The following is a 23,786-nucleotide window of genomic DNA, read 5'->3' as shown; positions in this document are numbered from 1 at the left end:
AGACATACAAACAGATAAAGACATGCACTTTAGACATACAAACCAACAAAGACAAACACTTCGACTTGCAAGCACCAACCCAGACTCACAAACAAATAGATTCAGACATACAAACAGAGAAAGACAGTCACTTTAGAAATACAAAACAACAAACACAAACACTTGGACTTGCAAACACCAACCCAGACATACTAACAAAAAGATTCAGACATTCTAACAGAGAAAGACAGGCAATGAGACAAGCAAACACACGTCCATACACACAAGCAAAAAGAGTGAGAGACAAACAAATACAAAGATGCAGACATACAAACAGAGAAAGACAGGCACTTTAGACATACAAATCAACAAAGACAAACACTAGGACTTGCAAGCACCAACCCAGACTCACAAACAAATAGATTCAGACATACAAACAGAGAAAGACAGGCACTTTAGACATACAAACCAACAAACACAAACACTTGGACTTGCAAACACCAACCCAGACATACGAACAAACAGATTCAGACATACAAACAGAGAAAGACAGACACTTTAGACACACAAACCAACAAAGGCAAACACTTGGACTTGCAAACACCAAAACAGACATACAAACAAAAAGATTCAAACTTACAAACAGAGAAAGACAGACACTATATAGAAACAAACCAACAAGGACAAACTCTTAGACTTGCAAACACCAACCCAGACATACAAACAAATATATTCAGACATACAAACAGAGAAAGACAGGCACTTTAGACACACAAACAAACAAAGACAAACACTTGGATTTGCAAACACCAACCCAGACATACAAACAAACAGAGTCAGACATAGAAACAGAGAAAGACAGAATTTAGACATACAAACCAACAAAGACATACACTTGGACGTCAGCAAAAATGTGGAATTTTGCATTTTTGACAGAGTGGAAGGATTTAATTCGGGGATAAATTTTACATGAGGAGGGGGGTTTCCAGGAGTGAAATTTTCAGGGGGAAATTTTACCGATTTTTTCCGAGGAGACGGAAAGTACATACTTCTAACTTAAGCCAGTATTTTGGACGGGTATTAATTGAACCGGAGGAGGGGGGTTTCCAGGGGTGAAATTTTTAGGGGAAATTTTACCGACTTTTTCTGAGGAGACGGAAAGGACAGAATTCGAACTTTAGTGTAAAGAACTAGGTGTTGAGGAGGGAGACAATAGATATAGATGACAATACACAATTGAAGAATCAAATACAAAATTCCATATTATTGCACGGAAATATCAAAACTATAGGTTAGGTTAGCCTACGTACGCGCGCATACGTAGCCTAACCTAACCTAACCTATGGTTTTGGTATTAAAAAAATGGGGGGGGGGGGCCCAAAAAGCTGGAGGGAGGGGGTGGGGCCTTTTATGTCTCAAGCGTGCAAAATAAGTAAAAAAAAATGGGAGGGGGAGGGGCTTAAAAAGTTGGGGGGAGTGGGGGCCTTGGGGGTTAGGGTAGGGGACCTTACAACACTGTTCAAATGGAACTTGTGTATTATAATGACCACAAAGTTTCACCCCAAATCATCTTCTAAAACGTCTCAAACTGTTTCACCAAAAAAATCCCTAAAATGCCGATTAATTTGTTTCGCCAAAATAATAACCTAAAAGTAATTGCTGCGTGTTCCTTTGTTGCGGCATCCCTGCGCTGTCACATTTGAAATTCCCAGGAAACCATTTCCCGCGTAAAATATATTCAATCTGTCTTGATCTCGTATGAACTTCTGAGAAAATATAAGCTGTTCCTAGTTACACTATTATGGCTTCGATAGAATATTAATATTTATCTCTCAGACATAAAGACCAGAGAAGCCATATTTAAAAATAAAATATTAATTTATCTCTCAGACCTTAAGACCAGAGAAGCCATATTTAAAAATAGAATAATAATTTATCTCTCTCAGACCTAAAGACCAAAGAAGCCATATTTAAAAATATAAGATTAATTTATTTCTCAGACCTAAAGACCAGTGAAGCCATATTGTTTCTTTAATCTCCATGATAGATCAATATAGAATTCCCCGTCAGATTTCCATATGTCTACAGCCAAGTTGTTGTTGAACTTATGTCTACATCCAGCAAGGGCGGATTTTGATGTAAGGGAAACCTTACGTAACTCTCTGATTGACCTAGAAAGAGACACATGATCCTGTCCCGTTAGAATCGATAATTCCCAGTCGACTATGCAAATCAATTTCCCAGGAAGTCTGTCCCCTTCGTGGATCAGTTACATTGTACCGTTTGTATTCAGTGCGCATGTGCAAATCTCGTTCTGTAGTCATTTGGTCCCACCAACTGATCTTCAAAATCTGAAAAAAATCTTGGTCCAGCAATTTGGAGCCATCATACTAAGAAAAAAAATCTCAAAATTGCTTCTAGATTAGGGAATACTGATTGGACATGATTGTTAATTATTACCCTATAAAGATCCTGATGTATCAGGCTGTAATAATAATAATTTAATTATATCCCACTTTTATGCAAAACAAGCAAAATAAATTACACTAAAAAGGAAGAAAAATCAAATACACGGAAACAAAGATAAATTAAACCTTAATCACAAACAAAAACGCACGGATAATATTATGGTTTGGGCTTTGGGATACAAAGGAGTGCCTGGGGGGGGGGGGTTACACAAAGCACCAAAAAAAACGCATTCAAAATTTGTTTATATCCATTTTTGTTGCGTTTTTACGACTCAAAAAACATTTCGGATGGGGTTCAAACTCCCCTAACCCCCCCCCTCTTGGTACGGCCTTGCCTCTAAACATTCAATATATTTTCAATATGTGAGAATTGAATCAGGCCCCTGTCTCTCCAACACCCTATCCTTCCAGCGCTAGCTTTTTCCAACTTGAATTATGAAAAGATTTTATTTCATATGATTAAAAGACTAAAGTGGATCATGATCTTAGATTTAAAGTCGATCAGTCTTTTTAAGGTCAATTAGGAATAGTAGACGCAATAACGTTTACTAATAAAGATCTATTAATGGAATTTATTTCTAATTTCTTCACAAGTAGAGGCCGAACGGTTAGGTGTCGTATCCTGTCATTGTATCTTCATTTTTGTCTTGTTTTGTGTTCAATTTGGTCAAATAATCTCATTGTCTTATTTCTTTTCTTTTTCTTCTCATTGTACTTTATTTCTTCTTTTTTTCTTCTTTTGGGTACAAATTAAGTTTTTTTCTTATTTTTACTTGCCTTTAAGAATGCAAATAGGAAGTTTTCAAGATTTTTAGATTATTTTGTCTAGTCATTACTAGTGTCTAGTCAAGATACACTGGAATCTAATATAAGAACCGGTAATAATTATTTTCATAATTAACTAAATAGTGTATGAAAACAAAATCGTGGGATCATATTCACCTGTATCAGCCATGGTTTGGGGCTAGTATGCCTTTGTGCTTGTCTTTGGCAGGATACTGTAACAATCCAGCGACTATTATGGTCATATAAGATTCGAAATGGAATGATATCTATGACTAGACATCTGACTCTTTGTTTTACTTATTTAGGAAGAAAAGCATCGAAGAGATCGAAAATTATCCAATAGTTTTGAAGTGTATGTAGCTGATGTGCCACCGAAATTCCACCCGCGAAAAAAACGCAAAGCATCTCTTGATGCCTTAGTTAAATTGACAGAATCCAATAAGGTGAATTTTTCTTTTTATACTTATAAAAAATCTCTTTATGCGTATACATCAGACACGAATAAATAGTATTGGGGACTAAAATGCACTCATTGGAGTATCTGGGGTGACAGGGGAAGCGGTCGGATGCATTATCGAAAAAGCATAGATTTGGAAGACACGATTTCTTACGACAAATTTATGAACACGTAAGTATCGATGGTTCAGTCGTAGAATGCTTGCCTGCCACGCGGGCGGGCCGGGTTCGATTCCCGGTCGTTGCAATACTTTTACAATAGCAGTTTAAATCTATGTAAGTACAAAGTTAATATTTTGAAAGACAGGCAATGGGACAAGCAAACACACGTCCAAACACACAAGCAAAAAGAGTGAGAGACACATACAAATAAAAAGATTCAGACATACAAACAGAGAAAGACAGGCACTTTAGACATACAAACCAACAAAAGACAAACACTTGGACTTGCAAACACCAACCCAGACACACAAACAAATAGATTCAGACATAGCAACAGATACAGACTGGCACTGTTGACATACAACCAAACACAGAAAACACTTGGACTTGAAAACACCAACACAGACATAAAAAAAAAAAGATTTAGACATACAAACCGAGAAAGACAGGCAATTTAGAAATACAAACAACAAAGACAAACACTTGGACTTTCAAACACCAACCCAGACATACAAAAAAATAAATTCAGACATGCAAACCGAGAAAGACAGGCAATGAGACAATCAAACACACGTCCAAACACACAAGCAAAAAGAGTGATAGACACATACAAATACAAAGATTCAGACATACAAACAGAGAAAGACAGACACTTTAGACATACAAACCAACAAACACAAACACTTGGACTTGCAAACACCAACCCAGACATACGAACAAACAGATTCAGACATGCGAACAGAGAAAGACAGGCAATGAGACAAGCAAACACACGTCCATACACACAATCAAAAAAAGAATGAGAGACACATACAAATCAACAAAGACAAACACTTGGACTTGCAAACACCAACCCAGACATACAAACAAATAGATTCAGACATACAAATTGAGAAAGACAAACACTTTAGACATACAAACCAACGAAGACAAAGACTTGGACTTGCAAACACAAAGCCAGACATACAAACAAACAGATTCAGACATACAAACATAGAAAGAAATACACTTTAGACAAAAAAACAAACAAAGGCAAACACTTGGACTTGCAAACACCAAAACAGACATACAAACACATAGATTCAAACTTACAAACAGAGAAAGACAGACACTATATAGATACACACCACCAAGGACAAACTCTTAGACTTGCAAACACCAACCCAGACATACAAACAAATAGATTCAGACATACAAACATACGACTATTATGGTCATATAGGATTCGAAATGGAATGATATTTATGACTAGACATCTGACTCTTTGTTTTACTTATTTAGGAAGAAAAGCATCGAAGAGATCGAAAATTATCCAATAGTTTTGAAGTGAATGTAGCTGATGTGCCACCGAAATTCCACCCGCGAAAAAAACGCAAAGCATCTATTGATGCCTTATTTAAATTGACAGAATCCAATAAGGTGAATTTTTCTTTTTATACTTATAAAAAATCTCTTTATGCGTATACATCAGACACGAATAAATAGTATTGGGGACTAAAATGCACTCATTGGAGTATCTGGGGTGACAGGGGAAGCGGTCGGATGCATTATCGAAAAAGCATAGATTTGGAAGACACGATTTCTTACGACAAATTTATGAACACGTAAGTATCGATGGTTCAGTTGTAGAATGCTTGCCTGCCACGCGGGCGGGCCGGGTTCGATTCCGGGTCGTTGCAATACTTTTACAGTAGCAGTTTAAATCTATGTAAGTACAAAGTTAATATTTTGAAAGACAGGCAATGGGACAAGCAAACACACGTCCAAACACACAAGCAAAAAGAGTGAGGGACACATACAAATATTAAATACAAAGTTAATATTTTTACAAGACAAAGTTTAAATTTATGTAAGTACAAAGTTAGTATTTTGACGTTAAAATCATTAGGTGTTTTTAAATATTAAGATTGTCATAAATGGTTAATGCCAAAAAATAGAATCTGCAAGTAAACAATCAGAAAAAAAGGATTTAATCCTTACCATTGCTTATTTACCAATCCTACAGTTTCTTTTAAGATGATAAAAATTGATGGGTTTAGCCATGAATATAGTTACTTAGCTACGTTTTCATCAATCATGTGGAACGGATAGCAGCAATCTTGCCCGGTTTCTTTATTCTCGGTGCTTTAGTGCTTACAGTATTAGATTTTGTTTAAATGCGAGTATTCTTTTTGTTATCTTGTATAGCGTTTTTTGTGTGTTTTTTCTTTAAATGTTTGTTTAAGCTAGTTTTTGTATGTGTGTGTTGACAACAGCTTCCAGATGTAAAACCGAGATATTCAGCCTTTTATTATTAAATTCCTGAGAGTCAAATTTCTTCGATTCTAACTTAATTTTTATGCCCTTTCTGAGATTTATAACCTAACTTGTCACCATCAAACCTTGCATAAGACTGACAAAGCTGACTGGCTAACTTGACTGAATCCAAGCTACGAGAGATCGCAGAATTTAAAGGATGTGCAAAGTGGTGTTTAACAGCTTCATTGGTGTCTAAAAATTACATTTTGTCCTATGAATGTTGTTCAAAATCTCATTCAGGGGTCTGTGATGGATGTGCTTCTAAATTGATTTTGTTATGAATTTGTTCAACTACTTTGAAGCTGAAAACATTCCGACTATTGATGGTTCTGTCGTCGCTTATGTTGAATGAAGCTAAAGCAAAGCAAGAGTTCAAGTTTTATATTTGTTTTTGGAATTCTTTTGGGCAAGTGATGTCCTATAACAGGCCAGGTGAATTTATTTGGTAATTGTGGAAGTGGCAATCCAATTCGACCAAGCAAGCACCAACCTCCAAATAAATGAGTTTTGTTGCCTACTTTTCAAGTGGGAAAATGGAGGGCTCCACAGTGAAAACATAACGTTCAAGAGTCCAATGACTTGTAATTAATGCTTGCGTAGTTGACCGCATCTTTGTAGGGTTTTAATAGGTTTTGCGCCACAGTTTATTGGCGTCAAAGATTGTGATGGTGTCGTTTTTTTTTACGTAATATTTATTTCTTCTTCACTTTCATTTTTGACTCATTCTGATTCTCACTGCCACTTGTCTTCTAACAGCAAAAATTGTTGTCCTCTATTACCGTTTTTGACACTTTCTGATACTCGCTTTGACGTTTCTGCAAACCCTACAATTCTTTGTTCTTCACTTTCATTTATGACACGTTCTGATTCCCGCAGATGCTGGTACTTCTTGATGTCGCTTATCTTCTAACTGCATATTTCTTTGTTCTCGCTGTTGTATATCTTCTAATCACATATTTCTGTGTTCTTTATTTTCATTTTTAATTCGTTCTGATCATTATAGTAGCATGTCATGTAACCGTATATTTTTTTTGTTCTTCACTTTCGTTTTTTCGTAACTGTAATTATTTCTGCCACGTATCTCTCAACTCATATTTATTTATTCTTTGTTTTCGTTTATCATTGCTTGAAAAGTATTTTAAATGCCCTTTTCCTTATCTGCTTGAATTGATCTTGTCGCTTTTTATGGTCTAGGTTGTTCATTTTACCCGTAAATTTAAATTTTTAAGGTTATTTTCTTGATGTTTTCTTATTTGACGATCTAGTTTGTTCATTTTGAGCTTTCGTTTTTGTCCTGTTTTGTCCTTTTTTTTAGAATAGAATAGAATAAGGCTTTATTTTTAAAACTGTTCAAAAGCGATAGATCGCCGAATTTAAGTTCGTGTCATACAGAAGAAAAAAAGGAAGTAAACAACAACCATCACAAGCACTTCAATGAAATTAGGATTAGGGACAACAAAAAATTAAGAAATATAAACCGACAAAATACAGACAAATAGAAATTAAACAATATTAAAGTAACTAAAATAATGTCATATCAAATTTAGTCATAAAACGGCATACAATAAAATAGTCATAAAAAAAAACAAAAAAAGCAAACAAGAGTGTCAAAAGAGTTAAAAAAAGGATTCATTAAGAGGTATTGGAGGCGTTATGGATTTTAGTGAAGGTTGGTATAAAGCTATCTAAATGTTTTTTTGTTTTAGTTATTACAGGTTCTAGAATGGGGATGGGATTTTTTGCCTCTCTTGGGAGAGGCTTCCGTTCAGGATTATGGGAAGGCGGAAAAATGTTTTCATTTTGGATGTTCGTTCTCGCATTATCACCAAAAAGGAAGCACAGATCATGTCGTCTATTTTCCAGGGTTTTGACTATAAACTTTTGTAAGAAGTAGGAGTAAGGCAACTTCCCTTCCCGTGCGATTATTTTTAAAGCCCTTTTCTGAACGGATTCCAACCTTTTAGTTTGATTTTGATTTAATGAGAAGCTAGGTTTTGCTGTATTGTGTCATACATATGTACTAGATAGTGGGACGTTGACACTTTTGGGACGTTTCCAAATTGATGAATTTCAATACGTTCAGCAATTGAGACCTTGACCCAGTTAGATAACAATGATCCATACAGCCTTGAAAAAAGTGGTGTTAATGTTATTGGTGTAACTTTGTCAAAATCGACCTTGGCACCTTTTTTAGGAACTGGAGTTACATAGCCTTGTTTCCAAAAAGCCGGGAATCCGCCTGTTTTTGTGATCTTGTTGAAAATATCTACCAGTTGCTCTGATATTTCATTGGAGAAAGCTTTTATGAATACGATCGGAATATCTAGGGGGCAGATACTGGTTCTTTTTAATTTTTGGATTTGATTTGCAATCTCAGATTTTGTGATTATTGGTAAATTATCTTCAGAGGTTTAGGAGGAAATTCTTTCCGGATTCAGGAATAAGTAATGTTGGGAAATCAAACTAAGGTGGCGGTTTAAGTCGTTCGTGGTTTTTATAGGAGGCTCATTTAGGTTAAAGTTTAGTTGTTTAGGTTCTTTGCCACAAAAAGTTTTATTTCCTCATACCATTTTTTTTGAATTGGTACTGTATAAGTGATTTATTTTGCTTTTGTAGAAATTTGATGCAGCCTTACGAAGTTGCTTCTTTAAATTTTTCGTTAATTTGTTTGCCTCTAGAATTTCTCCTTCTTTAAGGCATTTAATTTTTTCCAGAACTAATTTTTTAAGGTTATGATTTAAGAACGGTTTGTTGGTAGAACACTTTTTGGTCTTTTTTTACCGGGAATAGTATAATGTAGTGTTTAGTTAGGAGTCCATGGAGCCGTAAGACTTGGTCATTAACATCTTCTGCATTTATAATTTCGGTCCAAGTTTTGATTGTTATCCAATTTCCGAATTCCAATAAGCCTTTATCTGTTACTGGTCTGGAGTAAATTTCGATAACCTTATAATTGTGTTTGGCCTCAAAATCTGGGATAATTTTAATTGAATAATGGTAGCCACCACCGAGTGCAGGAAGCAGAGTTGGTTTTTTATAGTATTGTTTTATATTAGTGTAAATAACATCTAGTTGGGTGCCTCCCTTTGTCGTTCGGAAATCTCCCATTTGTTTGAGATTAAAATTACGGCAAGTTGAGTCTAAAGATAAATCGTTTTTATCCCCTAATAAAAAGATTCCGGCGTAAGGATATTTTAAATGAATTCGATCAATGCTGCCATTTAGTTTTTCGGTGAAATTCTGTTTTGATTGTAGGTTTTGATTGGGAGCGAAATAGAAAAGTCCAACCATAATAATATTAAATGGCCGGGGCAAAACCTTGGGTATAATACATATCCAAAGAATTTCTTCAAACTCATTAAAATCTGGTGTAGGAATTGGTCTTGGGCATAAGTATTCTCTAACGAACAGCAGAACACCGCCCCCTTTTTTCCCGGAGGATGGTCATGGGGCCTTAATTTGATAAATTTATGGTAGCCATTTAAATTTATTAAAGATGGATTTTGGTTATGCACCTCCGTGATGGAAATAATGTTGAGATGCAATAGTCCTGCAGTTATGCTTACTTCCTTAAGCTTGTCGAAATTCAAGCTTTCGTTATTACTTAGATAAAGTTTTGGGAAATTGTAACGTGAAGCGTTACAATATTTTTCATATGACTTAGATTTATTATCTTGAAGGTTGGGTGTTGTGGGTAGTGGAGTCTGGATTTTTATTTTCTGTAAGGGGGGACAGTTTTGGGGGGTGGGAAAATGGGGAGAGGATGAAACTGTGTATGTGCTTCCAAATAAGTAACCCAGGGGTAATTCTAGTGTGATGAGGGTTGGGAGGTCTATAGGGACGGGATGTGGTCCTGGGGATAAATTGGGGGGTGACTAGGGGGAAATCGAGAGGGAATGGATCTTTTTGAAAGGGGGGGTTTGACGTGGAGACAGAGGCTATCATTGGGAGGAGGGTCGGTGTAAAGAGTGGGCATTCTGTTTTAGCGATGAGACATGAATTAGTGATTGCGTCGAAAGCCTTCGAAGAGATGACCTATAGTTCGGCGCGGAGAATTTTGTGCTGGTAGAGAAAAAAGTGGTGGTTTTTTCGGTATTTTTGGGGAAAACTAGGGGCTAAAAAACGGGGACTCTGATGCGAGAGAGATTTACGGATGCGTAAGAATGAACACTTAAGACTAAAACACACTCCTCTGTTATCTTTTTGGCAGGGTCTAAGGTGGGGAAGATTACAGTTCGGGTTTTAATAGGAACCTGAATTTAAAAAATGTATACACGAAAGGACAAACCTACAAGAAAAGCCTCTATTACACTTATTATTCAGATGAAATTTACAAGCGGCATTCCTTACTTCGGAATTGTCGCTAACCTTGTCAAAACTACTGGACTATTCGTGAACACAGTTGTTAACACTAGTAATCTTCTCCATGGGTTTAATGTTCGTCTTTAATTCACTTGTATTATAAATTGGGTCAATGCCTGCATTTGCAGTTGCGTGACCGGAAATATATAATCCTTTAAATACACAGGTTTGTCTTTTGGTCTCCAGGGACCCACTCTTATCAAAACTTGTCTCATTGAAATTTTGCTCGTTGCACTTCCTTGATTCCTTAATAATGAATTCATGAATATCTTTTAGATTTTTGTTTTTATCACTAATTTTTTTTGTCAGATTTATTTCTTGCAAAATTTGTCTCTAGATTAACTCATATTGAAGTCTCCTGGGATTTCTCAGTTTCACGATTTTGTACACTATCTGAAGCACCAAATTTAGACATTTCAATAATAATAAAAAAAACAGCAAAGAGAAAAAAAAACAACAACAAACGAGACTGTGGCCAGTGGAGAAAAAAGAAAAGACAACGTGGATATTTCGCCTGTATCACAAACAAGGCGTCTTCAGTACGATAGACAGAAAAAGAACAAGATAAAAAGAAAAAAAAAACAAGTTAAAACTAAAAAACCAATAAAACCACCACCACCAAAAAAAAATGATACAATTAGTGCAAACTGATCCACGTAGGGAAAATATGATTGGGTCAATATTTTAACTACTTGTGTCCCTATTTATCGAAAGGTTAGCAAATATATGTTTTTTAATTTCAATGGCTCCTCTCGCCCATTGTGTATACCCCTTATCATTTGAAATAGCTAAGGGCTCATCAAATTTTACGAAGTGATCTGGTTGAAACCAAATGTGTTCTGCTAAAGCTCAAACAAAAGTTTCTGGAGGCTTGCTTAATTGTAGGGTCTTTTCTATTGAATTTTGGTGTTCAACAAATCTTTCCACAAATTGTTGATGAGTCCTACCAATATAGAACATCCCACAAGAACACAGAATCTTATACATCCCACTTACTAAATTTCCCCGGGTTTAATCCTTTCCAGAACTAAAGAAACTACCCATTGGTCTCAACGATTGGAAACATGTATCAATACCAAATCTACGCAAAATCCGTGAAAGTTTATCACCCAAACCAGGTACATATGGCAATGAAATGAAACTTTTTGATACATTTAAATCTAAAGACTGAGAAACCCCAATAGCCCTACTATCATGTTTAACACGTCTATTTTCAATTATTTTGTCAATAAACTTAATTGAGTAATTATTACAAAACAAAAAATCCCTAAAGTATAACAATTTTGAATCCAGAAATTCCTGGGAACAAATTTTAAAGGCTCTATCCACTAGTGAAATTACAACCCCCCGTTTCACCGATATAGGGTGGCAAGAATGAAAATTCAAATACCTGTCATTGTGGGTAGGTTTTCTGTAAATCGAGAAAAGTAAATGGAGATCCCTTTTAATTAATAAAATATCCAGGAAAGGTAATTTATTATTTTCCTCTAACTCAACTATAAACTTAATATTGTTATCAAAACTATTTCTTTTCTTTAAGACTATTGCTCTATTTCTTTCTTTAAGAAAGAAATAACTCTTTTTCTTTCTTTAAGACTATTAGACTTTACAATATTTTCTGGACACTGGGTGGGAGGGAAGGGGAAGGCAGCAGGGTGGGTTGGAGTTACAGTCTGTCTGTGTTGTGGCACTTGGTTTACTGAATTCGGCTTCAGTGTTTGTAAGGTCTGACTGGCAAAAAGCATCTTTAGCATGAACTGGAGGGGGGTAGTCTGACGCATATTTGGGGCTTCAATTTCAGCTTTACTGCTAGGAGAAGCTCTGAGAGCTAAACAGTCAGTTTGACAAGCGGCATCAGACTTGGACTGGCGACTGACAACTGATTTTATGGATTTAGGAGTAAGCCTATTGACTTTCAATATCTTTATAAAGTTTTCAGTTGACATCCGACTTCTAGATCTTGGAGTAAATTGCGGTGACAATACCAAAGTACAAGGTGAGGAAAGATCGAGACTACTTACATATGGTTTTTGTTTTGAAATGCAATCCAACCATAACCAGCTACTTTCCCACTCTAATATTTCAATGCCTGCACATTTGTCATGTTCAGCATGGTAGTGGCACTTGCAACTACTGCACTGCACTGAATTTCTAGTAATTCTTAATCGGCACTAAGGACATCTTTAGATACTATCCTTTGAGAGAAACCAGATCAAAAGTATTTTGCTGGATATTGTCACAGAGTATCAGTTATTGCGTCCTAACAAGTTGGGAGCTGAGTAGTGATTGAATTTAGAATAAAATTATTATTTTTGTCCTCTATATTTTGTGAAGTTGCTGAAAAATCAGAAATTTACATCGCCGATTGTGAATACATGAATTTTCATATTTCTAAGTTGCTGTTCTATAAATTCTTCTAAAACTGATAGAAAATGTGATTTCCTCCAGTACTTATTTTCAATCCACAAATTTGCTTAACCAATCAATCAGTCCTGATTCATTTGTGATACAAGATATTTTTTATTGGTCTTAGATTGTAAAATGATACCTCTCACAATGTACCGCTTAGTGTAAATTTTAAGAATAGACTATTTTAAAATGTCGAAAAAAAAATTTTTCATTTTGATGCCAGCGCGGGGCCTGTTGTCGCTTCTTCAGCTGGAGATATTTGGATTTCAACATTCGCTATTTGGATTCAACATTTCGCTATTCACTTTCAATCCAAGCCTTATTTTTTTTTTTGTCTTCCATCCGCTGGTCGCTTTTAATAAGAGCTTAACGTTTATTTTAAATATTTTTTTTTTTATTTCTGCAGTAAGTTTAATGTATGTGATCACTTTGATCGATTCAGAAAACTAAATTGCGCATAGCGGCTCTTTATTCCTGTCCTGCCCGGACAGCACTTTGGTCTGAACTTCTTGGAGTTTTTTCTAAAATCTCTTTTAATTATTATTTGGTTATTCCGTTGGGGGCAGTTTTTTCAATGGTGTAATTTCTAGTGCCAGTTTTAGTAATTTAATGATTTAAGTTATTGTACTTTATTATTTATATTTTTTTTTTTGTATGGAAGGTTATACAGCCTCTAATTTATATAATTATTTTGTTTTATTATAAGATTAATAAACTTTATATATTTTTATTTAAGATGCTTTGATCATAGCCTCAGCATTAATGCTTATCTTTGTTCTTCATTTTCAAGTGGTTGGTTTTCCTATGGTTTAATTTTTTCATTATTTCCAATTTCCTTTTTTCTTCCTTTCGCTATCCACTTTCAATCCAATACTTTTTTCTTTCTTTGTCTTCATTATGCTGGTCGCTATAAATAAAATATTCTATATAATCCATATTAACTTGTAATAATGTTAAAGCACCATCCTACTCATAAAGAGTGAGATCTAGCACTAATTTACCTGACAATTTATTTTAATTTAGTTAACTTCGACGATACTTTATTTAATAATATTATCTTAACTTTAAGTTACCATGTGCCGTAGTTTTTTGTTTACTAGGCTTCAGATATTACCGACGAAACTTGCATAGTCCCCATTGGTAATGAACTATATATAGATCCTTTATGTAATTAAATAAAAAAAACAAGTTTTTTTAACTGAAAGTAAGGAACGACGTTAAAACTTAAAACGAACAGAAATTATTCCGTATATGAAGGGGGCTGTCCCCTCCTCAACGCCTCGCTCTTTACGCTAAAGTTTTTTTATTGTTTAGAAAAATAGAGTTGTGAGAAAGTCAAACTTTAGCGTAAAGAGCAAGGCCTTGAGGAGGGGACAGCCCCTTTCATATACGGAATAATTTCTGTTCGTTTTAAGTTTTAACGTCGTTCCTACTTTCAGTATAAAAAACCTGTTTTTTATATTTAATTTTTGAACGTTTTTGAATTAATACAGGTTTTGATTTTGGCTAACAGTACATGAATAATTAAAAAAAAATTTTAATATTATATTTGTTTAAATGGCTTTATCGAAACTTGTTTAATTTTATTTACGAACGTTTTTATTAGTAATAAATATACGTAACTTAGAATTAACTTACGTAACGAACTTCTATATTCATAAATTTTTAACACGTATATTAGGGGGTTCGCCCCCTAGTCAATACCCTGCTCTTTAAACTATAGTTCGAATTTTTTTTCCAGTTCTTTAAAAATGACCTCTTATTCACAATCAGTTGATCAGTTGAAAAACTTGTTTTTTTTTATTTAATTCCTGATCTTTTTCTTTAATAATGCTGGGAAATCCGGCGCCCCCTTAATAGCAATGTCCCTTCCCCCATGAAAACTTCCTTCATGGAAAGATCCTTCCATATAGCCCCCGACCCACTCATACCACCACCTCCCCGAAAAAAAAAACACTGAAAAACAATTAATACATCCAAATAAAAAATAATAAAGGTTAACATTTACTAAATTTAATAAATTTCATCCCTCCACCTGGGGACTTTGGGGGATCAAGTCATCCTAAAAGACATTTTTATCATATTTTCGACCATGCTGAACAAAATGGCCATCTCAAAATTTTGATCGGGTGACCTTTGGAAAAAAATGAGCGTGGGAGGGGGCCTAGTTGCCCTACATATTTTTGGTCACTTAAAAAGGGCTCTAGAACTTATAATTGCAGTTCAAATGAGCCCTCCCATGATATTCTAGTACAACTGGGTCGATAAGATCACCCCTGGAAAAAAAAAAAAAAAACAAACAAACAAACAAATAAACACGCACCCGTGATCTTTCTTCTGGCAAAAAATGCAAAATTCCATATTTTTATAAATAGGTGCTTGAAACCTCTACAGTAGGGTTCTCTGATACGCTGAATATGATGGTGTGATTTTCATTAAGGTTCTATAACTTTTAGGGGGTCTTTCCTCCTTTTTTCGAAAATCAGCCAAAATTTCTCAGGCACGTAACTTTTGATGGGTAAGATTAAACTTAATGAAACTTATATATTTGAAATTAGAACTAAAATCTGATCTTTTGATATATCTATTGGTATCAAAAACCCGTTTTCTAGAGTTTCGGTTACCATTGAGCCGGGTCGCTCCTTACTTACAGTTCGTTACCACGAACTGTTTGACTATATCGAAGTGCCTTTTATGATAAATTTATATTCGTTCTTTATTATAATTAACGAATTTATTATTACCTTCTCTTATACGTAACTTATTTTTCACAAGTCTCCGATGGTAGAATGGTAAGTATACTAGTGGTTAGAATAGCTGATATTCATCAAGATTGGCAATAAAAATGCAGTTTTTAGTGGAATTTAGATAAAAAAGCTTTTAGTTTAATCAAATCTAAATTTTTAATTAAAAAACGCACTAGAACTTTTAATTTCTGTTCGAACGAGCTCTCTCCTGACATTCTAGGACCACTGGGTCGATACGATCACCCCTGGAAAAAAAATAAATAAACACGCATCCGTCATCTTTCTTCTGGCAAAAAATACAAAATTCCATATTTTTGCCGATAGAATGTTGAAATCGTTGCCACAAGGTTCTCTGGTACGCTGAATCTGATAGTGTGTTTTTCATTAAGATTCTATGAATTTTAAGGGGTCTTTCCTCATTTTTCGAAAATAAGGCAAATTTTCTCAGGCTCGTAAATTTTGATGGGTAACACTAAACTTAATGAAACTTATATATTGAAAATCTACAGATAAGTACGATTCTTTTGATGTGTTTATTGGTATAAAAATTTCCTTTAATAGAGTTTAGGTTACTATTGAGCCGGGTCGGCTCTTACTTACTGTTCGTTACCACGAACTGTTTGATCTTTAATGTAAAATAGCTAGAAATAAACTTCAGAAAATGAGGTAGCTAACTAAGCTCAATATCTGCCATGGCTTGTTCTTTACTAGGTTACAGTCGTCTCTACAGCTATGATAACTATGAAACTTGCATAACCCCCATTTACAATTAACTTGACCGATCCTTTATAAAATCTTAACTCCTAACTAATATGTTCCGTGGTTTGTTCTTTACTAGGCTTCAGCTATATACAATGAAAAACTAATGAATCAATCCTTTATGTAAATACTGTTAGAATTTTCTGTGATGTGAACGTTTCATTGTTTAATGGTTAGCACTTCGAATCATGTGATCTGAGTTTAAATCTGGGTGGAGTCTTTTTATAACTTGTAGGTTACTTAAATAGTGACGAAGACCACACTGCTTTTCCATAACAAAAAACAAAAGCACGAAGAACAACAGGGAAATCTTTTTGCAAGACAGAGGAGATAATTTGAATGAATATTTCGGCCCTGTGTCCAAGGGCCGTCATCAGCAAGACAAAACTATATAAAAGAAAAAAGACTCACCACAACATGCGACCAATACAAACAAAAATAAAAAAAAAATTTCTCAAAGCAGTCCTAGCATCCTTACTTCAGTGAAGTTCCACCCGGACTCTTTGATGTTCAACCACGAGTCCGGGTTAAAATTCGCTGCAGTAAGGTTGCTAGGACTGCTTTTACATTTTTTTTTTTTAATTTTTGTTTTTATTGGTCTCTTGGTGTGTTGAGTCTTTTTTCTTTTATATATTTTTGTCTTGCTGAGGACGGCCCTTGGACATAGGGCCGAAATATTCATTCAAATTATCTCCACTGTCTTGCAAAAAGATTTCCCTGTTGTTCTTCGTGCTTTTGTTTTTTGTAGGTTACTTGTACTACCATATGGGTTTCTGCCGTAATTATTTCTTTTCAAAATTAAATTAATTTAAATTTTCGTGAATTATTCTAGTTTCAATTGACAAATCACATTTTTTATTAAAACTCAAAAAAAATGCTGCATTCTATACAACAATATTTACATGCTTTTTACAATGTTAAAAATTTTAATTCGTATGCAAGATGATGTTTATAACATTTGCTACTACAGTGTTGAACAAAAATACAGTTTTTCGTAAAAATTGATTTTATTTAAGAAACTTTTTTTAATTACAAAAGGCACTAGATGTAGAAATTTCCATTAGAATGAGTCAGTAAACAGCTCTCTATGATGTTCCAGCGTCCCGCTTGCTGCCTTTGTAAAGGCTGCTACCGGGGATCTTGACGTAGAATCTGACTGCCGAACGAATATTGAATCTTGTCAAGGCCAAGCCGTATAGAAAAGTAATACCAAAATTCTAGTAATTGGGATGTTCAGGGCGAAGATAATAAATTTTGGACATAGTTAGGTTCTAATAGAAGTTGAATGTCACCTTGGCAGTTGTTTTTCTCCAGGTGGAAGGGAAAAAAATTTAGTTTTATTATTCATATAATGCTTAGTTTGGTTATTTCTAAATTATTTATATATAATTTTTTAAATTTATCTTTGTAATTAATTAATTGTGATATTTTATTGGACATGCCATAGATACAGCTAGGCTCTGACAAGAGTTGAATTTGATCAGGCAACCTCATTTTCTTGGAGGAGAGAGAAAATACCGAGTTTTATAGTAGCTGCGACCAAGTAAAAAAAGGACACGACCAATAGTAACCAAACGAAATAGCATAAAACCCCCTAAAAAGGTTGTCAGATTAAAACACAAAGTTCACCATTAGAATTGACTTGGCCGAAAATCCTATACAGGAAACTTACACTCTTGGCTTGGACAACAAGGAAAACTACTTGGCTTGAAAAACAAGGAAAATCCCTTTATTTGCGAGGGAAGCTTTTTTTTTTTAATCATAATTTTTATTATTTAAAATAAATAATTAATTGTGGCCAATATTAACTTGAATATTAAATTAAATTCTATTAAAAAAAAAAAAAAAAAATCATATGCATGATAACGTAAAAAAATTCGAAAGGAAATTAAACAAAATATTATTTTTGAAAGTTGTTTATATGGGGTATGGTAGTATTTTTGGGTGACTCTGCTGCCTGTGTTCTTTACTATTCCAAATATTCAAAAAATTAATTCTAAGGCAAAATTGCATTTAAAAGTTTTACATTTTGTTTCAATTTACATAGCTACGTTTTGCAATTGACGTGAAAGATGCCAGTACACCATGTAAATCTGGCAATGCGAGTAAAGCAGCTGTTGCAGTGAATCGTAGGAAGAGTCGCAATTTGAATCTGCTGAATAAACATGTGAATACGATGGATCCCAGGCAACAGTGTTTCATAGAGCTCTATGAAACAGAAAAAAATTATTTAGGAGTTCTGACGGCGATTGAGAAGGTTTGTTTGCAATTTTCACTCCAGCTTTTTTCCCCTAGGACTAAGTGAAATTTGAACCGTGTCAGCTATGTGATTTGCGTGCTAATCCTGTGTCTTTATGGGCTGGGATTCGAGTCCCGATGTTAATGATTGTTTGATTTGGGACGGGGGTCAACGTAGTGACTGTAAGTTTAACTAGAATCAACCCACCTCCAAATGGGCACTTTAATATTTTTGGGTACAACCCAGACATTATATGATGCCCCCCCCCCCAAAGCGCTTTGTACTTAATTAGTAATACCGAATAAGAAATGACGACGCCCATCGCCAAGCTTTTTTCAGAATTCACCCTATCTGATTTCTTTACTCAGGAAATATATATTATGAAGAAAACTTTGACGTTATTAACATGTAGATTAAGAAAAGTGTAAGTTTTTTTTAAGATATTCATGTAGAATTTTTTACCCGTTTTATTAAATTAATTTAATCAATTATTAAATGTTTTGGAGCCGTTTGCTCTCCCTATATCAGTTCACAGTGTTTATTCATGGTTTAAAAATACCAATTACATTTTTTTATTTTTTTTAATATTTTTTATATTAGACTATGCCTAATTTATAATGATTTATAATTAGACTAAACGTGAGGGTAGTTCGTCATTGAGTAGCAGTCAGAGCGGACGAGAATTATCAATATCAGCTCTCCCAAAAGGATGCATTGCCTTATCTGTTTGTCCTAATGAGGGCTTATATTCTATGTAAACAAGCATAACAGTTTCCATACACTGGCTTGCTTTAGCCTACATCTACATGGCTCAAAGCAGCCATGGTTTGAAATTCAAATTTGAAATATCTTCTGACGAATTTCGTGTGGCTAGTTTTGAATTTGAACTTTTTCTAACACCATTATCCAGATGAAGGTCCTCTATGTAAGGAAAGGAGGCCCTTTTAAGACCTATCCCCGTGCCTCTATGCCTTATGCAGGCTAACCATCTCTGGGTAACAATTATTTTTTTTGCTTCCTTCAGTGACTTTTGCTAAGCTTCCACATCTCTTTTTTCTGCCTTATCAGGTCACTTTTCTTCTTTTTTCCCATCCCTCTCCTGAAGTGCTGTAATTACAATTTTTTTACACTTTTGTCTTCCCTTTGCTTGTGATGCTACACAACTAACCTAGCATTCAGGTTAGCTTTAACAAAGGTAATTCTATTGCTTATTACGCCATGAAATGCCATATTTTCGAAGCGTCTCTATTCCTAAAACACTCGCAAATCGCAGTTTCTGGCCTAAAATTGTCCTGACAACAGTTTATGTGTTCCCTTTGCTAAATTGTAGCAGTTATATCCTTGAACGATAAGTCTATAGCCTGCACCTGTAGTAAGGCCGAATTAGAATCCTGTTTGCTACTATTATGCCTAAAATTATCATGTTTTTACCAGCGTTTCTACTCTCCAGTAAGATTGTTCTTTACGTATTATCTTCTATTTATTATTTGTGGTACAAATCCTTTATTATTTAGTGATATCAGGGTAATACTGCATTGCATTTATTACTAACACTAATAAAACTACTAATAATACACTTACTTCTGCATGCTAAATACTAGGATACTGTATTTTTCATTTTTAAATGAATGATTGAGCCATTTTTCCATTTTCTCTATTTGTAACAGACAAAATTCGAGCAAAGATACTCGAAGTTTTTCTAATTCGAGTGCCGCTTAAAGGGGAAGTTATTTTGCCTTCTGGTAAGGTCACTTTTATTTAATATACAATTTTATTTAGTCTTCTCGACCCAGTTTTCCCACATGCCACCAGCTGTAGTAAAGCAGTTTTATGTTGCCCACCAGCTGTTATAACGTAGGTTTTGGTTGGTGTGTTAATCTATCCTGTGTAGGGGGTATAATTACGGTCCTACGATGAGTAAATCTCGTTAGCGTGTCCTTAGTCCTTGGCCTGACTAATTATCTTGAACTTACCTACTGTTAGTTAATCGAGAAGCTTAAATAATGTTGTAGAGAGGTTAGTTATAATATAATACTTTTATTGATGCCACCAAAGTACAGTGTCTGGATATATATGTAATGGGGACTAATGGTCCCAGATATTCATCAATTATAAGAATCTATGATAAAGTAAAACACAATAAGATACTTGAACACTTACAATATTCTAACAATATTCCAAGGTATTTATAAAATAAAACGGACAGAGGTTTGCCTGGCAAATAGATTACTGCGCCCTCGATCCCAAAATTCTAACGTTATATACTAAATGTCAACCACATCAAAACCCACGAATTTATATACTTAGCCACGAAAGTGGTTAGTTGCAATTTCCTTTTTAAACCTCACATAAAGAATGTTTTCTCTTATCTTAGTAAAACATTGGTATTTCGAAACTTCGCAATTTGAATTTTTTTGCTTTATAAATATTGTATCTCATATTAAATTATTTCTACTCAATTAGATGGTTACCACAAGAGAGTTAGATTAAAAATTATTTTAAAATAAAGAAGGGAAAGCATGGTACTTATGCAGGGAGGGGGAGGGGATTTCATGATAAATTTGGAGATATTTTCATTAGTGAGCTGTAAATTAGATGAACATACCACTCAAGACCTTTTTTATGCTCTTTCAAAATATAACCGTCGTTTTGCTCAGAAATTAAATGGACCCTTTAAGATGATGCCTTTTTCTATTATTTTCTACAATTTAGTCTAAGCCTTATTTTCTTTTGCTCTAGGTTTTGGATATAATATATTAATTCTAAAAACATAATAATTGAATGTGTGATAGATTAAAGGGTACTCATGTATTGTGGTAACTATCAAATTAAGCAGAAATAATTTAAAATGAAATAAAATATTTATAACGCAAAAAAATGCAGATTGCTAAGTTAAGAAATACCAATCTTTTACTTAGATAAGAGAAAACGTCCTTTATGTGAGGTTTTAAAAGGTAATTACTACAAACCACTTTCTTGGCTATAAATTGGTGGGTTTTGATATGGTTGATTTATAGTATATAATATTAAATTTTTGGGACCGAGGACACACAAAACTATTTGCCGGGGTAACCTCTGTCCGTTTTATGTTCGAAATACCAGGGAATCTTGTAAGTGTTCAAGTATTTTTTTTTGTATTGTAGTTTATCGTAGATTGCTTATAATTGTTGCTTACTCGAGACCAGAAGACCCCATGGCAAATATATATATATATATATATATATATATATATATATATATATATATATATATATATATATATATATATATATATATATATATATATATATATATATATATATATATATATATATATATATATATATATATATATATATATATATATATATATATTGCTACTACCCACTTTCGTGGCTAAGTATGTAAATTGGTGGGGTTTGATGTGGTTGATTTATAGTATATAATATTAGATTTTCGGGACCGAGGACACTCAAAACTATTTGGTGGGGTAACCTCTGTCTGTTTTATGATCGAAATACCTTGGAACATTGTTGGAATATTGCAAGTGATCAAGTATTTTATTGTATTGTACTTTATCGTAGATTGCTTATAATTGTTGACTATCTGTGACCATTAATCCCCATGACATATATATATATATATATATATATATATATTATATATATATATATATATATATATATATATATATATATATATATATATATATATATATATATATATATATATATATATATATATATATATATATATATATATATATATATATATATATATTTATATTTATATTCAGACTGTGTATTTTGGTGGATAAATAAAAGTATCATGTTATAACCAACTTCTATACAACCTTATTTAAGCTTCTCGATTAACTCCCAGTTAGTACGCTCGTGATAATTAGTCAGGCCAAGGCCTAAGGCACGCTACCGAGATTTATTCACCTTAGTGCCGTAATTATACCCCCTACAAAGGGAGGATTAACACATCAACCAGAACTTTCGTTATAGCAGCTGGTGGGCAACCATAACCTTACTTCACAACAGTATTATACTGCCAACACTCAAGTTTACACTGTGTAAAACCCGAGAACCGTTCGGTTTATCTGTCTGTATCACTGTATATAGATAATATAACAGTAAGATCACGGCTGATAATTTTTGGCACTTCATTCTCGGAGCGTACAAACAGCTCCTCCCATTTAATCTGACATTAGCGGGTCAGTATGTATTTGTCAGTCACTTAAAAATGGTATTATTCGAATTTGTATTATTCGTAATTGCGAAAGCAGAAAGAAACTTGGTGAGCCGGATTTGTTTTGCAAACACGTGCATATCACGAAGTAAAATTTATGAATCAGAAAATCGAGAGACATGCCTATCAAGGAAAATAAACTAGCAAGTAATTATTTTAGTTTTAGTAGTTTAAATATTTGATTATCTCTTTTTTTGAACAAAGGGGTAAATTTTCAAAACTTGTGTTTGATTATCTCCTTAATGAGCTCCTCAGTGCTACAGATAATAAAAATCAAACCAATATCAATAAACATGTGAATAAAAGGAAGTGACTATATTTAATTTAGCTGCAAGTCTGCATCCATGCCTACCAAGTTATTTTTCTTTTGAGAAAAAAATTGATAAACTTGGGAACTAAAATACCAATGCGAAGCGCCAAATTTCATAATCAAATGTCATCACGTTATGGCGTTGTTCAAATAAAACTTAGTTTTAACTTGATTCTTTAATATTAATTTCTGGTCGTTTTGAGTTTGAGTTATTGTAGGCTTCTATTTCCTATATATATATATATATATATATATATATATATATATATATATATATATATATATATATATATATATATATATATATATATATATATATATATATATATATATATATATAAAATATATATATATATATATATATATATATATATATATATATATATATATATATATATATATATATATATATATATATATATATATATATATATATATATATATATATATATATATATATATATATATATATATATATATCGGCGCGTACAAACAGCTCCTCTCATTTGATCTGCCATCAGCGGTTCAATTACCGTGGGACACGTATTTTGGCAGAAACTTTCTCAAAATGCCTTATA

The 23,786-nt window shown here is 33.7% G+C and overlaps 1 protein-coding gene across 1 annotated transcript in view; it reads left to right on the top strand.

Annotated features, from left to right (window-relative positions):
• LOC148953732 (uncharacterized) overlaps positions 1–23,786 on the top strand; it is a 387,433-nt gene that overhangs the window by 362,489 nt on the left and 1,158 nt on the right. The window contains exons 3-5 of the mRNA XM_089085872.1: positions 3,539–3,676; positions 5,133–5,270; positions 18,474–18,683. Coding sequence (XP_088941998.1) covers positions 3,539–3,676; positions 5,133–5,270; positions 18,474–18,683 — 486 coding nt within the window. The remainder of the gene's footprint in view (positions 1–3,538; positions 3,677–5,132; positions 5,271–18,473; positions 18,684–23,786) is intronic.

This window comes from Artemia sp. Qi Xiang Cuo, chromosome 3, assembly GCF_049724085.1.
Source record: "Artemia sp. Qi Xiang Cuo chromosome 3, ASM4972408v1, whole genome shotgun sequence".
In the NCBI taxonomy this organism is placed as follows: Eukaryota; Metazoa; Arthropoda; class Branchiopoda; order Anostraca; family Artemiidae; genus Artemia; species Artemia sp. Qi Xiang Cuo.
The sequence above is the reverse complement of the archived record's forward strand: the minus strand, read 5'-3'. Positions and strand labels throughout refer to the sequence as shown.